At 39.5% G+C, this 24687-nt stretch overlaps 3 protein-coding genes across 3 annotated transcripts in view; 2 read left to right on the forward strand and 1 right to left on the reverse strand.

The window, feature by feature from the left end:
- The first annotated feature begins 21 nt into the window (after nt 1-21).
- Nucleotides 22-1925, forward strand: LOC119882610 (claudin-3-like). Its single transcript, XM_038692725.1, has one exon. The coding sequence runs from the start codon at nt 199-201 to the stop codon at nt 871-873; it is 675 nt and encodes a 224-aa protein (XP_038548653.1). The 5' UTR covers nt 22-198; the 3' UTR covers nt 874-1925.
- A 399-nt stretch (nt 1926-2324) lies between these two features.
- sbds (SBDS ribosome maturation factor) lies at nt 2325-4947 on the reverse strand. Its single transcript, XM_038692723.1, has 5 exons — nt 4713-4947; nt 4409-4538; nt 4119-4319; nt 3136-3300; nt 2325-2899 (listed from the first exon to the last, which is right to left on the reverse strand). Exons 1-5 carry the CDS (start codon nt 4838-4840, stop codon nt 2774-2776), a joined length of 750 nt encoding a protein of 249 aa, XP_038548651.1. The 5' UTR covers nt 4841-4947; the 3' UTR covers nt 2325-2773.
- Nucleotides 4948-9354: 4407 nt separating this feature from the next.
- The window catches only part of tyw1 (tRNA-yW synthesizing protein 1 homolog (S. cerevisiae)), a 50569-nt gene continuing 35236 nt past the window's right edge, over nt 9355-24687 (forward strand). The window contains exons 1-8 of the mRNA XM_038693314.1: nt 9355-9514; nt 9730-9860; nt 10018-10140; nt 10263-10364; nt 11321-11515; nt 11725-12000; nt 14253-14375; nt 21584-21716. Of these exons, the coding sequence (XP_038549242.1) occupies nt 9451-9514; nt 9730-9860; nt 10018-10140; nt 10263-10364; nt 11321-11515; nt 11725-12000; nt 14253-14375; nt 21584-21716 (1147 nt within the window). The 5' untranslated portion in view covers nt 9355-9450. The remainder of the gene's footprint in view (nt 9515-9729; nt 9861-10017; nt 10141-10262; nt 10365-11320; nt 11516-11724; nt 12001-14252; nt 14376-21583; nt 21717-24687) is intronic.

The following is a 24687-nucleotide window of genomic DNA, read 5'->3' on the forward strand; positions in this document are numbered from 1 at the left end:
CCTTCCTGAACAGACATTCAAAACAGACAGCACACAAACACACCCCACACCTCACACACACACATTTCCATGTTGTCTCTTCCTCACATGCACAAACTCGTTAAAAAAAACACCCCACCCTGTGGGACTCTGCTGCCAGCTGTTTCTGGTTAGGCAGTTGGGCCTGCAGTGAAGAGGCGGAGCAGGCAGGCAAAAGTCATGGAGCGGCAGCTGGAGCTCGCTGCCCTGGGTCTGGCCCTCACAGGGTGGCTTTGTGCCATTCTGACACGCTGCCTGGCCCTGTGGAAGGTGAGCGGCACCCTGGACAACACCACGGCAACTCTGCCTGCCTACTGGGATGGGGTGTGGCTGGAATGGGATCACTGGGACCTGGCCCACGACGGCAGCCTGCACTGCTCTTTCTACCAATCGCTCATGTCCCTTTCTGGAAGCTTTCGGACGTGGAGAGCCCTCATCATGGCAGCCATCGGAGCCGGGGCTTTTGCTGCGGTGATTGGAGCAGCGGGGGCGGTGTGGTTCCCCATGCGTGGCCAGATCAAAGTGTTTTCTGGTGTCCTCTTTGTTTTGTCTGGCATACTGTTGCTTGTTCCCACAGCCTGGACGTGCCATCACACCAGCCAGCCACTGGAGGGTGTTGTGTTGCTGAGAAGAGACTGGGGACCTGCACTGTACCTTGGATGGATCTCCTTTGCTTTGATGCTGGTGGGAGGGGTGTTTCTCACCACCAGATGCCCCACTAGTGAGAGACAGGTACAGCAGCCTGAAGATAGCAGGAATCCAAATGTAGAAGACGAGGCTAGTCACCCGCTGAGCAGGATCAACAGGACTACGTTCACGCAAAGCCAGTATGAACGCAGATCACAGCCTATCTGAGGGGACTGTGATGTAATATTTGATGACAGAGTGTGAGTGGTTGAACTGGAAAATCATTAATACGTGAAATGACTGTGGATGGATTTAACAGCAGAGGAAAACTTCTGGCTGCACATGTTGAGTAATGATGCACTGGATTAACAATGTGTGAACTTAACATTAGAAAGTAAAAGCACGTGTCATGTAGCTAGTTTTTAGATTTACATCTTGTTTTGCTGTTTCTTCATGTTTATTGAAGCTAACACACTGTATATACTGTATGTTATTGTTTTACATTCAATCCTAACTTCCTCCAATTCAACATCACTGTAAAGTTACACGTGTCTGTTTGCTTTACTAGGTGAAATTATTGATACTAAACTGACATTAAGACATTACAGCCCTCTGACACCTTTAATACACTGTAATGGCTCAAATGTGAATGAGTTAATATTGATCTTAAAACTGAATACTGTATTGCACAAACACATTGCCCTACACTAGAGTAATGCAATTGTATATCTGTTTTGTTAAGAGTGGCAAAAATGTTTACATCTGAGATTAATTCTGCACAAATAAAGCATTGCAAATGATTCAGAAATATTTGTTTACAGGTTACATAAGCCATGCATTAAAGTGATATTAACTCATTATTCCACAGAGCATTTGGGGAGGCAGTAAGGTGAGCAGTCCTTTTGACATCTATACTGTAGCCATCTATTTTTGATTACTTTTCACAGTAGGCTGTGAAATGTTCGGATGTGAAACTTGACTTTTCAGACTTCTATTTGCAGATGTACGCCAAAGTCTAGCAGGTATATCATGGGACAATCAGTATGATACTTTTCAGAATAAAGAACAGTTAACTGAGAGTGCACTTTGTTTACAGCGGAGGTCAAACCTAAAACCTGACAGGAAAACATCTGTTTGAATGACTAAAAACATGATTTCTGTTTTCTTTTACCTCAGAGGAACTAAATTTCATACATTTCTGATTTACAGACACCCTGAACTCCTGCTCAAATGTGAGAAAGTTAGTGAAAACCCTGAAATAAAAGAGTATGAAAACATGATTTGATGTAGTGCTTGAGTCTCTTAACTGTATTTTTCTTTTGCTCAACAAAACAATGTAAGACTTCTAAGCGAACACTCAACATTACATTTGTAAAAAAAGTTACGTGCACAGCAATATTTACAAACACTGTATTGTAGCCTTTTCTGAACACTGATAATAAAAATCATCGTACAATATTCAAGATAATATCTATATGATTCTATATTGTGCTAAGTACAACACTTGTTCATAAGGGGTGCAACTAACTGAGTTGGAAAAGCTTCAAATGTCACTGGTTTGGATGTTACACTTTTCTGTTCTTAAAGCTGCCACATATTTGGGCTTGAAAACTGTTATTTAATTTGTTTTCAAATCAACTATGTGTATATTAGGAAAATACTGTGGATAAACCAAAAAGTAAACATTTTTGTTATTTATTTGCTACAGAGCAAACGCATTCATTATGACAAAATATATATCATTGGGTTAAAGAAATCATCCATAAAATTGGTATACTGAGCTACATGGCACACAAAGTCTGATGTAAGGGCAGAAACAGCCTTGTTGAGAAGTTCTGCTAAAGGTCACCAGGTACTGATATAAGAAAAGAAACTGAATAAATATGTGAAAGCAGGCCAGAGCTATTTACTGACCTGCAAGTTCAGGTATACATGCTCACACATATATCCAAAATACATTCCACCCAGTACGCAAATCTGGCAAATAATAATAAGTCAGATAAATCATTTCATCATAAGAGAGGCTGGGAAACAGGCTGAATCATAAATATAGTCTCTTAAATGAGTTTGCAGTTTGTGTGCTGCATGTTAGTGTGGATAAGGTGCAGACTCCTGACTTGTTGGGTTACTACAGTTTCTCATCTCCCTCCTCCACATCCTTCAGACTGAGAACCTCCAGAGAACCTCGGCCTTTAGTCTCACAACGGATCAGCTCGTCGATCTCCCTGAAGCAGCCGGGATCCACCAGACACACCTGAGGATGAAGAGAATGAACAAGTATAATGTGAGCAGTAAAGATACATAAAGGCATTAGTTAACGCAAAGAGAATTGACATTTGAGTGTTATTAAGTGTGCACCAGATAAAACTCATTCAGCTGATATCTGATTGTAATACTAGATTTACTTGACATTTATTATTCAGTGACTGCAGAGAATACTTAATCACTCCCACAGACACGCCGTGAGTTTAAAACCTCAACTCTCCTCACCATTTCCAGCTCCTCATCAAAGTCTTCACTCTCCACAACCTGCAGGAGCGGTTTCAGCTTCTCCTTCAGCCTCTTGGCCTCCTTGGCTGGCAGCACCAAACGCAGCCTCATGTGGGCCCTCTGGATCTCCATGGTCTCCTTCAGCTGCCGGATCACTTCCAGAGCCTGGGAACAACAGGGCAGATGAAATCAGGAAGTCAACATTTAGCCGTCCTTATTGTTGTCTGCTGAACTAAATACTCAAATTATACCATCTGATTTTATTTTTCTGTTTAAAACACCAATAAGAAGTATTCTGTAACATTTAACTAATTTAGATTTTTCATTACATTTGGGAAGAGATGTGAATTTTTTTTTTTTTAAGTGGATATATTTTTGTGCTTTGAGCATCACAAATCAAATGCCAGTGGGATCCAAATAAAGTAGTAAGTCAGATCAGTGTGTGATAATTTGTTTTTGATTTTTCATAGATTTATCCTGCTATCTACCAGCACCTCATTATGTTGCTGTGCTCGGGAAATTTTTGGTTTTGTTGTCAGTGGGATCCACTTAGGTTCTTCAAAGAAAGACAAAAGATACATTACATTGTATTTACAGGGTCTCCCACAGAATGACGCAGATGTGCCACATGTGGAGGAGGCTTGATAATGACGAAACCAATCACAACGGTCGAAACCAAGGTGTTCACTGTCAGTTTACCTGGTCCGTGCTTGTAAAATATCCACCGTGTCTGCATCTTGTGATGTGAGTAATACTAATAAATGTTTCTCTGCAAAATGCTGAAATGGGTCACCAGATTTACCTGGGCGGCCGTTCATATATCTGGGCATGTGTTGGAAACACTTATTTATGTATTTATGGACACTGGCTCCAGCTGTCTGTCAGTGTGTATTAACTCTTTGCAGTCTCCAACAGATAACGTTATCACCAAGCATTCCTTGATTAATTATTCCAGTCTACACACATAAAGTGTGTCTCCTCACCTGCTGTTTAGGGCTCTTGTTGGTTTTCACAGAGTAGTGGATGTCCTTCATCGCCCCCTCAATTAGACTGACTGTGTATGGCCTCTTGGTCTCAGGGTTGACACACTTCTCTGCCACAATAGTCGCAATATCCTTGAACATCATCTCCAGCTGAGAGTGCCTTTCCCTGTCTGACACTTGGAGATCTCCTTTGGTCAGGATCTGTCCAAAAGAAAAAAATAATAAAAGGGTGAGGAAGTGAAGGTGAAGACACAGTGTGAACAAGAGGTAGGCAGGAAAATATTTCTCACCAATTTACAAATTTCAGTCAGATCATCTGTTCCAAAAGCTTTAGTCAAGTCATCTCTCTTAGCAACTTGACCTTTGGACACATTAACGAAAACCGATCTTGTCTGCAAAACCTCATCCAGGTCTTTCTCTCTGGAATTAAACACAATGTTTGGACACGCAGAGAGGAATTAAACAGACAGACTGGTGGATTAAATTTAAACTGCAAATGTCCGTTGACTTTAACATATAACGAACAAGATGTTTTAGTAACGTCAGCTAGTTATAAAAATAACTTAAACATTGTCGAAGTTTAATATTACTCACGCTCCTGATCGCCAGTTCACAACTTTATTCTTGTAGCAGGCGATTTCAAACCGCTTTCCTCCCTTTTTCATCCTCACCACAGCCACATTTGTCAGCCGTATTTGATTTGTTGGCGTAAATATAGACATTTTTATATCTGTTACGCCGGAATGCTCTTTCCAAGCTGCTGTTGACAAATAAAACAATGTTGTCTGATAACAACGTCGTTGATGCGCTCTGAGTGCGTTTCTCTGGAGTGTCCGTTGTGAAACATTGACGTTCAACAACAGTTCCGTTTTGGTTCTTCAGTAGATTTCAATCATTTAGTGACTTTTGATAATTAAGCAATAAACAAAAATTCAAATAGTGTACAAATGATTTTAGTTTCGTGAAAAATAATATTTAAATAATATTTAAAGATACAGAACAAACTGTTAACATGAACGTGTTACGTGATTTGTACAGTGCACGCCACTGGTCACAGAGCGTAATTACAACTTTTTGAGGTTTTATTTTAAAAGTGTTCACTTGAAAAGAAGTCATAAATTAAAAAAAGACAAATTCTTTTTTTTTTTAAATAGGTGTACCAAGTGAACTGTCAAGTCTACATATAAATGGGTGGACAAGTTAACAAAAGGGATTAGACAAATGTTCAAAGGTAGAGAGATAAGCGAATAGGGCTCCTCTCCATCCTCCACTGCATCCTGGCCCTTCTTTGGCGGATTCGCCTCCTCAGCTGTGCAGCCTCCTCTTCAGCCTCAATATAAAGGCAGTAGCAATCAGTATGCGATCCCCTCTCATCTGGTCCATTTTTAATCCTATCTATCTTAATTTTCTTACTTCTGACTCCTTTCCTTTGTCAGGAAAAACATTTTTAATCAATGATTTTATAATCACTCACAATCTTAATTGCATGTTTTTAACTAAAATTTGGTTGGACCAAGATAACAGTGCAGCTGTCCTTATCAAGTCTACCCCTCCCAACTTCAGTTTCATGAGTGAAGAGGGAGACTGCATAAGAGAGGAGGTGGAGTTGCCATTTTGTTTAATGACTCCTTCCAAAGCAAAAAGATGTATTATGGGAATTTTGCTTCTTTTGAATATGTGGCTCTTCAGTTGAATTCCTCTTCTCGAGCTAGATTTCTAAATATCTACAGGCCCCCTAAATACTGTGCAAACTTTTTTGATGACTTTGGTGAACTGCTGTCTATAATCTGTATTGACTTTGACTGTGTGGTTATTGTTGATGATTTTAACATCCATGTTAAACATCCCAGGACAGAGGGACTAAAGAACTGTGTTGTTTTCTTGATTATTATGGAATGACCCAACATGTGACGGGTTGTGGTGAAAGATGTTGCTCTCTCTGATCATTCCTGTGTTTTCTTTAAGAGTGCAATCTGTGTGCACACAAATGTACAAAACGGCACATCACTGAAAACACTAGTGAATAATTTATTGAGGCTTTTTTTACTCGACACACTCTCACGGGTCTCAGTCAATGAGCTTGTAGATAATTTCAGTTCTAAAGTTACAAATGTTATTGATGCCGTTGCACCAGCCAAGGTGAAGGTGGTCTCAGGTAAGAGAAGATCTCCATGGAGAAATGCCACACTGGTTGGAACTCAAAAAAGAGAGTGTCGAAAAGCTGAACGCAGGTGGCAGAAAAAAATCTCCAGGTTCATTATGACATCTATAAAGAGAGACTTCGCATTTATAATTTAGAACTGAGAAATACAAGGCGGCCCTTCTTCTCTGACATCATCACCAAAAACACTAATAATGCACATGCCCTGTTTGCTACTGTCGACAGGCTAACCAACCCTCCTGTGTCTGTAGCCTCTGACCTTCTATCCAATGAATTTGCCTCCTTCTTCACAGACAAAATTCTAACAATTAGACAAGCAGTCAGTGCCTCCACATCAGGTACAGGATATGTCTTGTCCCTGTGTCCACTTAAAAACAATTCATATAGCATGAGATAATTTCATTCTATTAACCATAAAAACCTGGAGGACATAATACAACATCTGAAATCCTCCTCATGCTGCCTTGATATTCTGCCAACAGGTTTTTAACTCTTTTTTTTTTCACTCTTAAAAACAGGTCACTAATGAGCAATTATAGGCCCATTTCAAATCTCCCATTTTTAAGTAAAATCATTGAAAAGGCTGTTTTTCAACAGCTTAGTGCTTTCTTGGCACTAAATAACTGTTTTGATTTTTTCCAGTCAGGTTTTCGACCACACCACAGCACTGCGACGGCTCTTGTTAAAGTCTTCAATCCATTTAAACACTGACAGTGTCAGAATTTAAGTCTTAGTACTATTGGATCTCACTGCTGCAATCGACACGGTCGACCACAACATATTACTAGACAGACTTGAAAACTGAGTTGGACTTTCTAGCACAGTACTAAATTGGTTTGAATCCTACTTAAAGGACAGGGACTACTTTGTGTCTATAGGTAATTACACATCTGAGCTGACAAAAATGACATGTGGAGTTCCCCAAGGCTCCATTCTGGGCCCTCTTTTGTTTAGCAATTACATGCTTCTACTAGCTCAGATTATGAAAAACAACAAAATATGTTACCCTAATTATGCAGATGACACACAGATTTACATAACCATTTCACCAGGGGACTATGATCCCATACAGGCGCTGAGTAACTGTATTGAGCAAGTCAACGGCTGGATGTGCCAGAATTTTCTTCAATTAAACAAAGATAAAACTGAAGTTATTGTTTTTGGAGCCAGGGAGGAACGATTGAAAGTCAGTGTTCGACTTCAATCTGTAATGTTAAGAACCACAAATCAAGCCAGAAATCTTGGTGTAGTCATGGACTCAGACCTGAATTTGAGGAGCCATATTAAGACAATTACAAAATCAGCCTACTATCATCTGAAGAATATATCAAGGATTAAAGGACTTATGTCTCAGCAAGACCTGGAAAAACTTATCCATGCGACTTCAGTCGACTCGACTACTGTAACAGTGTCCTTACAGGGCTCCCTAAGAAATCCATCAGACAGCTGCAGCTGATTCAGAACGCTGCTGCTCGAGTCCTCACTAAGACCAAAAAAGTGGATCACATCACTCCAGTTCTGAGGTCTTTACATTGGCTTCCTATGTCAAAGAATTGATTTCAAAATCCTGCAGTTAGTTTATAAAGGACTAAATGGTTTAGGGCCAAAATACATTTCTGATCTTCTGCTTTGTTACGAACCATCCAGACCTCTCAGGTTGTCTGGGGCAGGTCTGCTTTCTGTCCCCAGAGTCAAATCTAAACAAGGAGAAGCAGTGTTCAGTTATTATGCTCTGTATATCTGGAACAAACTCCCAGACAACTGCAGGTCTGCTGAAACAGTCAGTTCTTTTAAATTAAGACTGAAGACATTTCTTTTTACCACTGCCTTTAACTAGTAGATTGATAACTTACACTGCACTGTAACTTTTACTGTCCTGTTTTCTTTTTCTTTGTTTTTAGCTTTTTTACCATTGCTTTTAATTAAATATTTACACAGTGAGAAATGTATAGGTAATTGAGTGAAAAGATAATGAGAGTGAGATTGAACAGAGTGAAGGAAGTGGTCTGAAATCTCGCGCCTGAGTGATTTGCAGGAACCTCTGTCCACCTGTAAACGCGCAAGTGGGTCCAGAGTATAACTGGATCAAAATGGCCTGTGGACAGACATGTCCTGGTTTCTCTGTAGTGTCTGAGGGTTTTTGGAGTTTCAGTGGACCCAAAGATTGCTATGGACCCGAGTACAGACTAGCTAGAGAGAGTAGATTAAGTGTAATTCTCTGTTTATTCTCTTTTCAAAATAATTGTAACTCAATTATTTGCTCAACCCCTCAACCTGTTTTTATTTTCCATTTAACTTTTTTAACCCTGATTGTACACTGCACTGTAACTTTTATTATAGTTTAATGTGTATGTTTTCAATTTCCCGATGTTGCTTTTAAACTTTTTTATATTTCCTTGTTGCTTTTATGTTTTATGTAAAACACTTTGAATTACCTTGTTGTTGAAATGTGCTATACAAATAAACTTGCCTTACCCTTATATACATGCTGCAGATCTTGGAACACTTGGAAATATATAAATATGCATATTCTAAAAATAAAAACGAATAGAAAGGGTTGTTTTTATACCATATTTCAAGTACAGAAGTCCGAACTTGGCGTATCATTTTTATGTTAGTTTCTGATTGCTTCATTTTAGTATTTTGAAAGTATACACCGGAAGTGTTAGCATGCTATCACATCTTTTTTGACGCTACTTCGGCTAATTCAACGTTGCATGATTGCTCTATTATCACTTGAGGGCAGTAAACACTCATAAGTCTGAATACAACGGCCATTAGTTATAGTTATCACATTAAATATCCCGGTGAACACTTTCAACACAACCAGAGCTCTTTAAAGGTCTCTGAACACAACTTGTAAAACTTGTGAATGTCAGGCAGTACTTCCGGTGAAGAAATTCAAAGTAATACTAAAAATTAGGCAGAGGTGTAAATACGTAACGACGAATATTTAAGTTAGCAGAAGAAACAAGGCCTCGTCCACATTATTTCGGAATCGATATATTTTTGCCACGATACTTCTGCTTTGAAAGTCGCGTACTGCTTAGTTTGAGCGCAACCAGAGCCGTTAACGGACTACACTTCCCAGCATGCGTGTTGGTCAAACAACATGGTTGCGCACAACATCAGCTGCAGGGGACTGTGTGCTTTGATATATAATTTGCAGCGATGTTGAGTTTGTTTGTAATTATATTGCTTTTCGTAAGTCGCGTGTCTACATCGGATGCTAAAGGTGAGTTTATTTATTTGGAAAGTAACTACCTTATGTTTTGGCAGACGTTAGTGTCATTGTTAGCTAGCATGTATTGCTAGCCTGTACTCGCCCTTTATTTCCTGCAGGTGAACTACGGTTCGGCTTTAATCCTGTTGGCTTGTTGCTGCTGCGTTAACATTTGTACACTTGTCTGAAAAACAGAGGACTCAATTTGATGGATTTTCTCCCTCCAGTCTCACAGAATGCTCCCAGTCCCAGTGAGAGCTATTTCATATCGATATGGCACAACAGGCTGTACTTGTATTCAGCTGCTGCACTTGTCTTTGGGGTCTGGTTCTCACTGAAGATGGCACTGAAGAAGAAGGTGAATTGTTATTTGTCGATATCTTCACTTATGTGTGGGCCTGTGTTGATTTTTTTGTAAAGCAGTTTATGTTTCCAAACTTTTAAAGTCTTTGTCCTTGTGTGACCTGTCATTTATTTGGCTGTGCATTAATTGTTTCCCTCCGTATGCTTTTTAGAAAAGTTTCCCCAAAGACGTCGGCTCAATGGTCTACAAAGCTGTGAATGGCAATGACAGAGACACTGTGGTTCACGTGTCAGGAGTTAAAATCTTCTATGGCTCACAAACTGGAACTGCAAAGGTACAGATATTATTTAGTTAAAACTTAAACGTCTGTGATGTTAACATATAGACAAGACGATGCCATAATGAAATGTAAAATCCAAGGATACAGACCAACAGTCATCACCATCATTTGTTCAGGTATTTGCAAAAGAGCTGTCAGAGGAGGTGAAAACTTTGGGTATACCAGCAGAGGTGATTGACATGAAAGACTACGATCCAGATGATCGCCTTGCTGATGAGGTAAGCCAGGTCCAAAAAGAAGATGCTTTTCCTTGTAATCAGATCGCAGAGTGTAGAGACATATGGCCCTCAACTTGAGGAGGTTAGTTTAAGAAATCGTGTCCTTGAATGAGAAGCTAAACCTCTGCCTACTTCAGAGCTGCCTCTCAGTACTTAACTCTTAACTTTGACGTTGTATAATGTAACTGGCTAATTATTGCTTTTTTAAATAGTTGCAGCTCTTTTAAAGTTTTTTTTCTACATCTCTGAAAGTACAGGCAATGCTTAATTAGAACAGAATGAATCAAAGTAAAAAATCGTAACTGTATTTGATTTATTTTAACAGCCTCAAGTCCTGTAATGTTCCGGCTCAGTCTGTCCTTCATTTTTCGCTGATTTGATTTTTCAAATGGCAGGCACAACAACAAATGTGTTACACAAATCCTGCTCAGCTGATGAAAGAAGGATTATTTTCATCAGTGTTCCCTTTTTATTTTGTGGGCACAAGCAGCATGTGGTCCAATGAGAGATGAATAGAGAATCGGTTGGCTGGTACGCAGCAGGGGAGAAAATCACTATTCAGAAGGGCAGTGATACAGTTTTCATTGATGGAGAATCTCCACAAGGGAAATGACTGCAGGTCTCTAGTTTAGATGCAGCTGATCCTCCGTGTACTGACTCACTAGCCAGCCATCAGTCAAGAAGACCCTATTTGGCTAGCAGTTTAGACGCTGTTAGACATGAACCCTGAAATTTTCTGTGCATTAACAGGGCCAACGGGACAATGTGTTCTTATTTGACATTCAATCTAGTGGGTATCTGCTGCCCTGTGTATGAAATTTTAGTCCTGGAGGTGAGTTGGCAGAATCAATTGCGTGTAATCATTTATAAGATAGCTTCTTTAAGTGATAATTACTGAAAATATGCATATTGGCAAGTCGTCTTTCCTGGAGCTACTGTTTTATATCTCCGTTCAGTGTACCAACAAGTCAGTCTGCGTGTTCCTTGTGGCCACCTACACTGATGGAGAGCCCACAGCGAACGCTGAGTGGTTCTGCAAGTGGTTGGAGGAGGCGTCCACTGACTTCAGATACGGGAAGACCTACCTCAAAGGCCTCAGATATGCAGTGTTTGGTCTTGGCAACTCTGTCTATGTTGGCCATTATAATACGGTAAGAAATGGTTTCCATATTAGAGTAATAACAATACCACTTGATAATATGCTTCAGTTATTTAAAGAATATCTTAAGATACAAGGTTGGCTGTAGCTCAGCAGTAGGGAGCATATTCTAGGTCCAAACTTGACTTAACATGCAGCTCACCAAAATGTCGTCTGGTCAGTTAGTTGTTATTTAACCCACTCTTCTTTTTGCCTCACCAGGTGGGTAAAAATATAGACAAGTGGCTTTGGATGCTGAGTGGCATGCGGATCATGACCAGGGGAGAGGGCGACTGTAATGTGGTAAAGAGCAGTAACGGCAGCATCCAGGCAGACTTCCTGGCCTGGAAGGTAAAGTTCCTGAAGCGCATACAGGCCCTGGCCAAGGGTGAGAAGAAGAACTGCAGTGGGAACTGTAAGAGCGGAGGTTCCTGTAAGAACAAGAGGAAAGACGGACAGGAGGAGGAGGAGGCAGCTCTGCAGAATAACCACACAGAGGTAAAGGCAGGAAAACAGAGCATATATCACTATTGTGTTTTTTTATGGCACTGTGAACATTCTTCCTTTTTAGGCAGTGGTTAAAAATTTGAACAACTACTTCAGCGTGTTGGCGTTCTGCTGAAGTGTCCTTGATCAAAAGCCAAATGTCTACCAGTCACTGTTACAGAATATGATGATAATGATGATTTCTTCTTAATGTTGGACCACTGATTGGGCCACTTGCCTATCACAGATCATATCTCAGTTGGTGAAGTAGGCTTTGCTGATCTAGCTTTAATTAAATGTAAACACAATGTGTTTTGACACAGTGATCTGATCAACTTGACATGGACACAGTGATAAAAGATCAGCATTTGACACCTGAGTCCATAACTGCTACATTACAGGTCTGATGTATTACTTGCATGTTTTGTCACTGACCCAGGAGCTGAGTGCTTCATTCAAGAGCAACGTGATGTTGTATACTGGCGGTCTACTTTGTGTTCTGTTTCCATGTTGTTTCCTCTTTTAGTCTCCCGATCGTACATGTAGATGAAAACAATGTAAAATTGAGGATGTCAGTGAGTTGGAAGTCCATGTTTTTTCTTGGACAACGAAGCGGGGTATATTTCAATTTGTATTGCTTTTTTTCACCATTTTAATTCTGCTTCATTCTCCACCTTATTTTAGCGTTTTGTTTTTGTGTTTACTCACTACCTGAATCTGCTCACCTAGCTTTTCCCCCCACACACACACACCACTACACCTCAGGTCTCTTACTTTAAATACGCAGGCTTGCACCGCCTCTTTCTGGTTCTCTTACCTTGCATGTGTCTGCTCTGCTGACTTTCTCCGTCAGCAGTATGTTTTTCTAAAGTCGCAAAAAGACAACAAAATCGTCTTTGGATTTTTTGACTCGTGTATCAATTTCACAGCAGCAGGTGCGCTTTCACATCACCTAAATAGAGATGGGTGAAAAAGAAAGAAAAACAAACATGAAGTGTCTTAGTAAGGAGTTGGGCCCCCACAAGTCTCCAGAAGTTCAGTGCTCTTTGCCAGGTCTGTGGAACTATTTGAGGGATGGGCACCATTCCTCCACAAGATATTACAGAAGATAGAAAGAAATACAAACATAGCCAGATGTAACAAAAGGACATATAGCATCACTTAAAAGATTTGAAGATGAAAGTTTACCTCGTCTGGTTTTATGGAGACGGTGGTGCAGAGTGTTGTCTTATACATTGGTCCAAAATCTAGTTGTGAAACTGGGTTGAAATCTGGTGACTGTAAAGGTCTAAGCATTTTATTCACATCATTTTCATTCATCCATTTCATGAACCCTGGTGCACAGAAGCAGCTGCATTTCAACAAATTTATTCCTTAGGGTGATGAAGGCAAAATGAGGGGGTGGCGAATGAGAAAGCTGTGAAAAACTAGGAGTGCTTCACATCAAAATTAAATAAGAAAATACTTTAAATTATTTGCGTGTAGCTGCACAATCTGTGAGAGCAGGAGGACAAAACCAGAGTAGAAAACAGAACCAGAAAAGTGTAAAAAATTCAGTTGACTGAAACAAGAAGAGCACTACCCTTTCATGCGTATTTAGAGATAAAAATATTTCTGTGCAAGAGAAGCAATTATGTAAGGGTGCAAAAATAGCCAATTAGCCAAAAAACGAGCAGTAAGGCAAAGTCAGGAAATTGAGCTCTTTCTACTTTTCATGAATCTCTGTACAATTAAACATAACTCATCACATCACAGACATAGACAGTTGTCATGGTAGCAGACACCTCAGAGCCAACTCTAGCTTAGATTTCTTTCCCTCTGTCTGCATCACTCTGTGCACTCAGCAGAGGTGACATTCAACCGGAACCAAGAGTAGCTGAGAGCTGTGGTGAGGGGATCATTGTGATTTATCTACCGTCTTTACTGCTCATGCACTTTATCCTGCTGCTGCACATGTGGGCAGATGCTTCGATACTGGGCAGGCATTGTGAGAAATCCTCTGAAACGCCATAAACATGCATATGGTTTTTATGTAGTCAGGCAGCCCAAGAGGAGATAACGTTGAACAATAAATGCGTTCCATATGGGCGCTCTCGCTTAATCGTGGGAAAGTTTTTAAGTGGTTATGGGAAGGAACGTATGTGAATCTACACTGGAGGATCGTTTACGTTTTCCACTCTTAACATCTGTCTCACCACTTCCTTGACCTATTTTTATTTTAATTTTTTTAACAAGGTTTCAGGGTTTCTTCTTTCTCGCTTCAGGAGGATCTGATTGAGTCCAGCAGTGACGAGGAGGAGTCTACTCTGCAAGATGAGAAAAAATCTGCTTCAGTGGTTGATATGGAGGATCTGGGCAACCTCATGAACAGTGCCAAGAAAGCAAAGGTCAGAATCTGTCTACCAGCAGTGAAACCACTTTTAGTAATGTATGCATGTCTTTTTCAGCACATTACATAAGTAGCCATATTCCTTTACAGCTCAATTAGCTGATGATCTTGTCAGAAACAACTTAAAATGACATCAGTTACTTCATTCCACCGTTACCTAGCTTCAGAAAACCACTACCATTCATGCAGCTACACAGAAAGAAAATAATAAAAACGAGCGTTCGGAAATGTATAATGTACTTAGATATAGTACTTAGCTTCCTGCTTCACAGTCTTACAGTTAGGTGGTTGTTGTTATTGAGTCATCATTCAGCAGTTTTATTTTCAGTGTTTCCGCATTAAGGTCTAGAAGCAGGCACCATTGTGGCATTAAGCTTCCACCACCTGAGTCCAATCTAAGTGTGTTGAGTAAGGAGAAATAGTGGTGTCATTGATGGAAAAGTGGCAGATGGGTTGATAGACACCAGACACCGGCAGGCGAGAAGCTGAGGCTTGCGTAAGAGCGAGGACGCCCACTTCACATACTTGTGAGGAACAAGTGACTCAAGAATAGCAGAAAAAATGAAAAGGAAGAGGCATTGTCACTCTTCTTATAGGCTGTAGTGTAAGGTCTGTGGCAAAGAAGTGATCTGTGACAGTGTGGAGAAGTCCTCTTTTATTCTTAAAATCAGAGCGAAAGCTTCTGAGTTTAGCCTCTTAGTAGCTTCATATTGTATACAAATATCAAACATACCAATCAGAGGAAACACCACTGGTGACCCTAACCCAGCCTTCCAGAGAGAGAGCCTGTGATATTAGTTGATGCCTGGTTAATCTCGAAACCTATCGGCTATTGTCTGATGATTTCCTGCTCTTTACAATACAACATGTATGTACAATAGTATTTGTAGCAAAACACAATGAGATTGATTAAGCCCTGCCAATCCAGATCTTCCCCCTGATACATATAATTACCATTACTTTACACCACTTGCCACTTTTAAATGATCTCTGTCTGCATTATGTCAACTGCCAAACTCCTGCCTCAACTGAAAATGGTTTTATTGTAGCTTGTAAATGAAATTATATGTACATTAACTTCTTTCTAGGCAGACCTCAAATAAAACCTTTGAGTATTTGCCTCCTTGGCGTCTTTGTCAGCTCTAAAAAAACAAGTGAGTGAACATGTTCTGTCCTGTTTCAGACAGGGGGGAAATTGTGTTGGTGTGTTTTTCAGTAGGTCAAGAGAATTCCTAAGACAATATTGTCGTTGACTAGAGCCTTTCTGGTTCCTGAAATTTGTTCTCATTAAAGCACAATGCTTTATGACAGAGTTAATGTTGTGCTACCAGTGCTGGTTGCGGTAGACCTACGGAACAACAGATTCTTCCAGGCTTGTCCCTTCACTTGTGACATAAATATTCCAGTATATTGTGTGTCAGCTCTGTGGGGTTTGGACAGGCCTCTTTGTAAGCCCTACATGAATGTGTTTATACATCACGCCTGGGAAAGTTAGAGACATCAGAAGATGACTTGAGGGCCCCGGGAAGCTCAGTGCTTTTCAGTTATGTCTGCCACAGTGGAAGGAGCCAGACTTCTTTTAAAGAAACTTCTAAAAAATATTCAATTCATTTTAATGTAGTGTTTATGAGGACGCCGTGGGTGCCGTACTATCTTTTGTGATGTGTCAAACAAAAAAATGGACTTCCATTTCACTTCCTGCAAATGTATCCTAATAGTATTTAGTCTAAGTATAATTATTTGCTGTGATGACTCGTATCGTCCCTCTTGGATGTCAGGATGACAATTTTGCTGTGTGTGTGCGATAACAAATTAGTGTTGTTTTTGCATAATTTGATCACACAGAGCGGGCAGTGCAAGATGTAATTACTTTGTACACGAAACATTTGCTAGTGCCAAGAGACAACAAGTATTTAGCCAAGCTGCAAATTAAGTGTGAACAAGGAAATCCCCTGACTTGAATATGTGAGCTAATTTACAGTGTAGAGCCAGCTGATGGTTTTAATTACTCCCCATTAATGAGCTTATTTTAGACTTTAGTAAAATGTACTCTGTGTTACAGTATTTAAAAGGAGTTAAGAGATCGACCTCTCCCCATAACTGCAGGTGGAAGCTCACCTTGGCTGTGTTTGACCACTAGGTGATAGCAGAGACTCTCCGTTGCAGCTAACTCACATCTCTGAGTGAGCCACTGGTCTGGCATTTAACACCAAGCTGTCGTTTCACTTCCAAAGCTAGTGGCGTTCATTCTCTGCACATCAGACAGACATTTAACAGATTTTATTACATTCTTAGTCTTTAAGGAACCAAACTGAAGCTAAATCCTTCCACCTGAGTCTGTATTTAAGTGCTTTGAATCAGGGTTGGATTTACCTACACCAGTCAAACAAATTCAGAGAAACTAGTTTATGGTTAGTTGGTTATGGCACTAAGGAGTAGTTTAGCTGCTTTTACTACATTGTAGGTTAGATTAGCAATGTTTTAACACATTTGGTTACTCTACATAATTTAACATTTATTACACTATTATTTAAATCCATAGGACTGCACAAAATATGATCCTCCAGTAAACATCAGCGCTTTCAATTCACTTGTACTTATTTGTGTCATAGCTTGAAGCTGTGTTCCTTTAGTCCAGTGGTCAGTTTTGATCCTCTTTTTATGGCTCTTGACAGAATGTATTGTAAAACATACCCTCTTAAAATTCAGTCCAAAACAGTGCCCATGGGAGTAGTATTCATTTTTGAAATGTTTTTAAATTATTAAATACAGGAATGCTTTTTAGGAGATTTTATCCCTGAGACCGAGGACACATATTTCTTACATGCAGTATTGATCAGCCAGTCTGTTTTTGAACTGGGCTGTCCAGAGACTAGAGCTGTTTTCACTCACTAATGAGTTGGTTGTTGCATTTCATGCTCTTAAACCCATTACCCTCAAATAAGCATCTGTCTCTTAGTAGCTGTCCTTTTTATTAGTAAGTTACCTCATCAGTGTTTTTTTGTCATTTGTTAAGGCCAACGGCTCCATAAAAAGCAGGAGGCTGTAGAGCTAAATATTGCACAGATTGATTTGTCTGTATTGATGTCAGTGGTGCTTGCAGCCAGGCAGGAATGAGGATAATACATATTATTATTATTATTATTATTATTATTATACAAAAAGTACAAAACACACAGATGATAGATTGGCAGGCACACTGTGATTGGCTGCCAGAGTGCAGAGCTCATGTTGCCCAAACTTGGTCTATGTCAGTCTTTGGCTATAGCTATTTGTATTCTGCCAAGTGCCCTACTTCATTTCCATTGTTTCTCAAATTGATTTTGCGCAAATGTTCACTGCATTGGCAACTAGACTTTGTCCTGGGAGGTTTCTGTTTCTGCTAGACTGGTCCATTTCATGCTGCAGGACTGTTGCCAGATAGGAATTAGTGTGGAACGGATCATTAACCTGAGCGGCTGCACAGTTTTCTGGGCTGGGTTTTGATGTTTTCAGCTGCATGTCCAGAGAGAGACAGCAGAGATGCCCGGGGACTACAGATGAAAACTGGCATTTTTTCAGAAATTTTATCAATATGCATAGTCTCTGTAACGTGAAGATAAGGATGCTACTATGACTTAAAAGGCTGTTGTGTTACCTCAAACATTGTGTTGATATAGTTTATTATTATTGGACTTTGTTGAAAACCCAATTAGCTTAGCCCATCTTTTGTATGCTAAATATGTGTCACTTAAAGGAGGATGACTAATTTATTATACGTTTTGTTATCTGAAATGTAAATATGCACCTTTTTATTATTTTAATTAATATACTAAGTAACTGCTACACTGGGTAACTTAGTTAACACATGACTTTCTTAGTTTTTGAGGTTTTACGTATTTATTTTGTTCTTGCGTCTTCTTTCTTTCTCTCTTTCTACTTGATCCGGCTTTTTCGTGCTCTCTCCTTCCACTTGTACTGTACCTTTTATGTTTGTCCCTTGGTCACCTGCTTGCCCTGTGTGTTTTTGCTGCGCTGTCCGTCTGCATCAGCCCCATGTTGTTTCATGGTTCCAGAGCACAACACGGTGCTGCGAGATGTCCCAGTTCTGTTAGTCCAGACAAGTCCGGGCATGTGGATGTCTGCAAGCTCTCATACGAGGGTGAAAGCCGAGCAGTGGGAACCAGAGACTGGGACCAGATGAATCACTAGGGCTGCACGCAAACACCACGGGGACAGATTGTTGCACTGTGGGCTACATGTTGCGAATGCTGTCATAAATTTCCATGTCACGGAAGCAATAAGTGAAAGTGGACATTTGTACTGGCTTTTGGGATTTAAATTGCGAGCTACAGAATTTTCAGATGGATAAATGTTTCCAAATGTCATCTAGCACAGCATCAAATTATTTTCTACCATAGAAGAAGATTTGGAAGGATTTAGACACAATGTGATGACTTACTTTTTCATCCCCTGTCAACAAAGGCTGAACAATATGGAAAAAAAAAAAGTCACATTGTGACAAGATATTGTGATTTTTTTTTTTTAAACTTAAGACAGCACCCCCAAGCACAAGAAAAGCAATCTAGTGTATGCGGTCCAATGCGGTGAGGAATGCACAGACCTGTATATTGGGGAGACTAAACAACCACTACACAAACGCATGGCTCAACACAGAAGGACCAACTCCTCAGGTCAAGACTCTGCAGTCTACTTACATGTGAAGGACAGAGGACACTCGTTTGAGGACCACCAGGTGCACATTTTAGACAGAGAAGATGGATGGTTTGAAAGAGGTGTCAAGGAAGCATCTACACCAGGGTTGAGAAGCCGTCATTGAACAGGGGAGGGGGTCTACGCCACCACTTATCCCCCACTTACAATGCTGTCCTTTCATCACTTCCCAGGAAACTCAACAAACGTAGCCTATTGGCCTCAGGTGAAGATACCAACGATGGTCGTTCAGACTTGACCATAACGACTGTTGTTACAGCAACAAGGAACACTAACAAACTAATGTATTTTCTATTTTGTGTCTTCATTGTATGTTTTTCACATGAGATATTTTGATTAGATGGACAGACAGTTAAGCTATGTTCACACTGCAGGCCTTAATGCTCAATTCCGATCTATTGGCCAGATTGCCGATTGTTTTGATTGACTGTTCACATTATCTTTTAAATTACTCCAGTGTGAACTGGCCATGGCTTGAAACTGACTCGCATGCGCAAAAGAATAATACATCATCACACGCAGCACGCTGTTGCATGGAAGTAAACATGGAGGCCACAGAGGCGAGTGTCTATGGTTTTATTTTTAAATTGATTTCAGGTGGAAGACTGGGTATTTGTGGGTAAATGATGATGGGGACGAGGAGAGAGAGAGAGAGAGAGAGATTTTTTTTTAATTATGGCTTTTTGTGGAGCAATTATTTCTATGCTGTATTTCCGCTAGCGCAGAATTGATATGACGTCGCTCTGGAATGACGTCAGAGTTGCATTAGTTCCCGGTTTTCACTGTCCATTCTGAGGTCGCATTTTAAAATATCTGACCTGTATCTGGTGTGGACCACATATGAATGTGGCCCAAATCTGAACTGGAAAAAAATCAGATTCCATGTGACTTGTGCTATTCCCACTGAGCAGAAAATTCAGATTTGCGTTACTTTAGCATGCAGTCTTAACGCAGTTTTAGAGACTAGCTGGTGAACAAAGTGGAGTATCCGCAAGCTTAAGAGCCAGATATTTCCCTCTATATGGTTAAGGTTAGGTAGAGACCAAAGCTAAAAGAAGAGTGAATACATTTTTACTTTCCTCATGTCTACTGGATGTGTTAAAAAAAGTTGTGATATATCGTTGTTGCGTTCACAGTTTGTTGTTGATGAAGTGGTCAAAACAATCAATTAATGCAGGTTTACAGTTTTTTCTAAGTAACAGAAGCTCACCCAATGTAGATCACTGACTCAAAACACATATATCCAGTGGGAACCCATGGATGCAGTGGCAATGGTCCATCACGCCTCTCTGAAAAGTAATACCTGTTCCCATGCTCTGGGCAACTATTCTAGCAGGACTTAATCAATCTTCGGTCGTATCTGTAAACAAAATATCTCTAAGATATTTAGATTTACATACAAATGCTGTACACTGCAATAATGTAATGTTGGCCTGAAGGAAGATGTTAATCTTACTAAGAAATAGGCTGTAGAAGCTTTAGCATCAAAAAAGACAGCTGTTGTGGTAAAGTCTAACAATTGTCTTGTTATAGAGTATACCTTTTGTTACACTGCTTTGGGCCCCTGAATGACCTTAATCCTGTACTGTGTATCACAGGATGATGGTCTTTTTTGTTTTGTTTTTTAATAAATGGTTGATGGTTATGTCGCACACAAAGCCATGTAAGGACTGCAGAATCACAACCCTTGATCTTCAGTTCTGCCACTTTAGAGGAGCTCTTGGAAATTTCTTGCTTTTAAAGTGGTAGGTATCAACAGCAGTTTAATCACTATCAGCATTTCAGGACAGGTGTTATTTATGGGTAGGTTGCAGAGCCATGTCCTAACACATCTTCATTTCTATTTATTATTCTGTGGGGAACCTGAAAGCTTTTGAGTTAATGTCACCCAATGACTCGAGATTTGGCTAACCTACCATTTCGCAGTGTATACTATGTCTTGTGGTGTTCCACTTGCTTAATGTATTGCCGTTTACGTTGTTCTCGAAAAAGATTTCCTGCCAGGGATTTCATGTTACATAGTGCAGTAGTAGGCACACTGGGCCTGAGTCGCAATGACTGAGAAGCCATTCTCCCTATTATAAGTCAGTGTAACATCAGAATTACTTTGAAGCTGTTATTTTAAGATAAAAATACTGCATAATTTTTCTTTAAATGTAATTCTTACACTTAACAAATTTAGAAAGGATAGTAACTATCAATGCATGTCAGTTAAATAATGGTGGAATCTCCAAAGCTAAGTTTCTTACTGTGTTTATTTGTTCTGTTCCTTTGGGTGTATCCCTGTGAAGTTAAGTAAAGTAAGTATTGACAATGACTATAAAATTATTGTTTAATAACTCTTTTTTTGTCAGCATAACATTTAGAACATTATGGTATATGATTTTATAGTTGTGACAGATGCTAGTCACAGCACAGCAACAGAGCCTGGTTTTTAATAGATACCGTCATGGTTATAAACAATAACTGACTCTAAAGTTTGTGTGTGTGCAGAGCAAGGCGGACGGTCAAGGAGACGGCCAGATGGTGAAGCTATCCAAGTTGAACGGAGTGAAGAAGATTGAAGATGAAGGGGAAAGAAGAGAGATGATCACCCCTGCCCTTAGAGAAGCACTGACAAAGCAAGGTGAGGAAAAAGGGCATTTGGATTCAGTACACAAAAAGTTATAGATTAGAGCGCTTACACACAATAAATTAGAAACAAAGATCAAAAGAACATCAGTATGGTACACAATGGACACTGTTTCGACTGGTGGTGCTATGTTATGACTTTTGTAGCCATTTCTAAAAGAACATCTGCTGAGTGTCACTGTGGATAATATATTCATATTATCTAGCTGCACTGCTTTGCAATAAAAAATCACATTACAGACCTAGCACACCAGCTGCTTGTCAGCATATCCTTAAATTTGCTCTTTCCACAAGGGCAGCAACCTCATAATTCACTTAATACATGAATTATGAGTCATTGCTTTTTTCAGCAGTAAATCTAAAAAAACATGCCTCTGGAGATTTCTATTTAGATGTTATTTCTGAAAAGTATTTGTCACTGACCTAGTTGTCCCTTCTTAAACTCAGTTTACCTCAGATGTTTTTTGCACTGTAATTCATCAAGTATCCTGTTTACTGGCCTCAGATGGTAATTACTTGGGCATACCACACTGGAAGAAGTATTATGTTGGAACGTCTGGTTAGATTATGTTAAGGTTAATGAGCTGCTGAAATTCTGTCCTGTCTTGCAGCCTTTTTTCTAATATTGTGACAGAGAAATTGGTCAGGTAAAGCTGGTCAGAGGTGCGTCACGAGGAGAGGTGTGGAGCTGGGGAATGTGTGTTGGCTAATGGCACTTAATGATGCACTGCAGTCCAATTACCTTCTGTGCCTCCTCCTGTCCTCAGGGTGCAGTTGAAAAGTGTTTTAATTCTCTCTCCTCCCACATTGAAACCTCAACAAAATTACTCCTAGCAGGTTTCAACATGGTGGTAAATTCTTAATTCAACATCCAGACCTTGTAGTTAAACTTATGTACTTAGTCACCTTTTAGAAGAAGTTTTGTTTTGTCGGTTCAAATTTAAAACTATGCTATATATTTTACTGAACATTTCCTTTGAAAAATGATGGTCCTCTACACGTAAACTAGGCGTTAACTCATTGCAACATCTTAGATTACACATTCACCCCTGATATCCATAATGTACAGGCAATGTCACTTTCCACCTGGTATTTTTAAAATTGGATGTGAAATGATCTGGTGGATATATATTTGTATATATTTATATATACAAATATATCTATATATATATATATATATATATATTTGTGCTGCTCGTATGAAAGATTCAGATTCATGTCAATGTTGCCTGAATTCAAAGAAGGTGGGCTCTGTCTGAATGCTTAACTTTAAGTATGGCTTAATTATGATATTTTACCTTGTGTTTGGGTAAATGAAGCTACATGTAGTGTATCCATATGTTTTATGCCTTTCATAAAGTCTAGGTTGTTGACTCATTTTACTATCTCTATTTAGTCCATTCACTTGTATAGCACTGGCCAGTAATTTTCAGCTAGTTGCCCCCCGCTGTTGGCTTACACAACACTCTATAAATAGGACTTTGTGAGCAAGACTTCACTTCATTTGACCAAATGTTGACCCATTTCATGGTGTTTATGTTGGCAGCAGTCAGTCCCAGTCGACAGTTTGTTTTATTTGCAATAAAAGAATGAAGGATGAAGGTTTTGGCATTGTTTTAATGATATTGGGTCTTGGAAGGCTGTATTTCCTGTTTTCTGGCATGACATGGATGCGAATGTCACAAATCTATTGAAACTCTTGTGTAATGTCCTAGAAAGTTTTAAAATAATCCTGCACATTTAAGAAAATAGTTTGTTGTCATCACAGTTGAGTAGACCAGATTTTTTAAATTGCACACAAACGTGCATACCGTACCTACCTACACACCTTTAAATCTATTTCTGTGAAATGTGTGTATTTGCACCAGTAAAGTGTAAACATAGTGGGAATAAATTGTGAAATTGTCATAGTTAATGGTATTAGTGCACTTAATACCTTAATAACTATAATCAATAGCAAAAGCTATATTTTTTTCCACATGATAGAAAATCTGGCACATCTGCTGCAAGAATGTCATTAAGTGAGTTTTAAATTAGTTAATATATAAGTTAATAACATTTTACAAGGAAAAATGTTATTTCTCATTAGAATATTCACTCTTCACAGATTGAAAAATACATTGTCCAGTGTTGACTTAAACTAGTTCATGTTAGATCCTGAAAAAGACGCGGCAGATCTCCAAACAAATTAAGCTGATTTTCCAACTCTTTAATTAAACACGTTCTCTCCCTGCTCATTTTATTTCCCTCAGGCGGCTCAGAGTGGACGACAGAGTATCACAGATCAAAGAATAACTTGTTTGCAGAATTGTCAATAATGTTATACCCAAATTGCTTGGGCACCACTGATTTTGTGCTACAGAACAGAACAGAACAGAAAGTACAATTATTCACAGCACATACTGTACTTTTATAATAGATGGCATAATAGATGGCATTTCTCAAAGATAAAGGGGATATAGAAAAACCTTTACTTTATTCCCTTCGTCTGCCTCCCCCACACTTGGCTCAAGCCTCTCCACTGACACATTAAAGGACTCGGAGGCATTGGAAATCAATTTCCCTAACAAACACAAGAGGGGAAACATTGCTTACATTAAGATCATTAATAGTTAAAGAAACTCCCATCAGGCCCAAATCCTTACTGTGGTTTCCACAGTATGTTGGCATGGGATTATGTAGTTTTTATGTGTCTCGCAGTTGCTAGGAGGGAGGTTAGAGGGAGGACATTTGCTCTCAAGGTATTATCAGATGGATAAAAAAGGTTTTTATGCTGTTCAGCATGTTTTGGCCCCAAAGAGAAACGGGCACAACACACATTAGGTGTTCAAGCAAAAGGGAATTGAATTCTGTGTGTGTGCCTTTTTGTATTTGAGCGTTTAGGGTTAGAGTGATTCTTCTACTTATCAAAAGAAGTAGCTTGATCAATGGCAAGCTGTTTCATTCAGGTTGTAAATTAGAAATAA

Source organism: Micropterus salmoides, unplaced genomic scaffold (genome assembly GCF_014851395.1).
Source record: "Micropterus salmoides isolate LMB-PRFRI ecotype aquatic unplaced genomic scaffold, ASM1485139v1 Ms_hic_scaffold_3, whole genome shotgun sequence".
Classification (NCBI taxonomy): domain Eukaryota; kingdom Metazoa; phylum Chordata; class Actinopteri; order Centrarchiformes; family Centrarchidae; genus Micropterus; species Micropterus salmoides.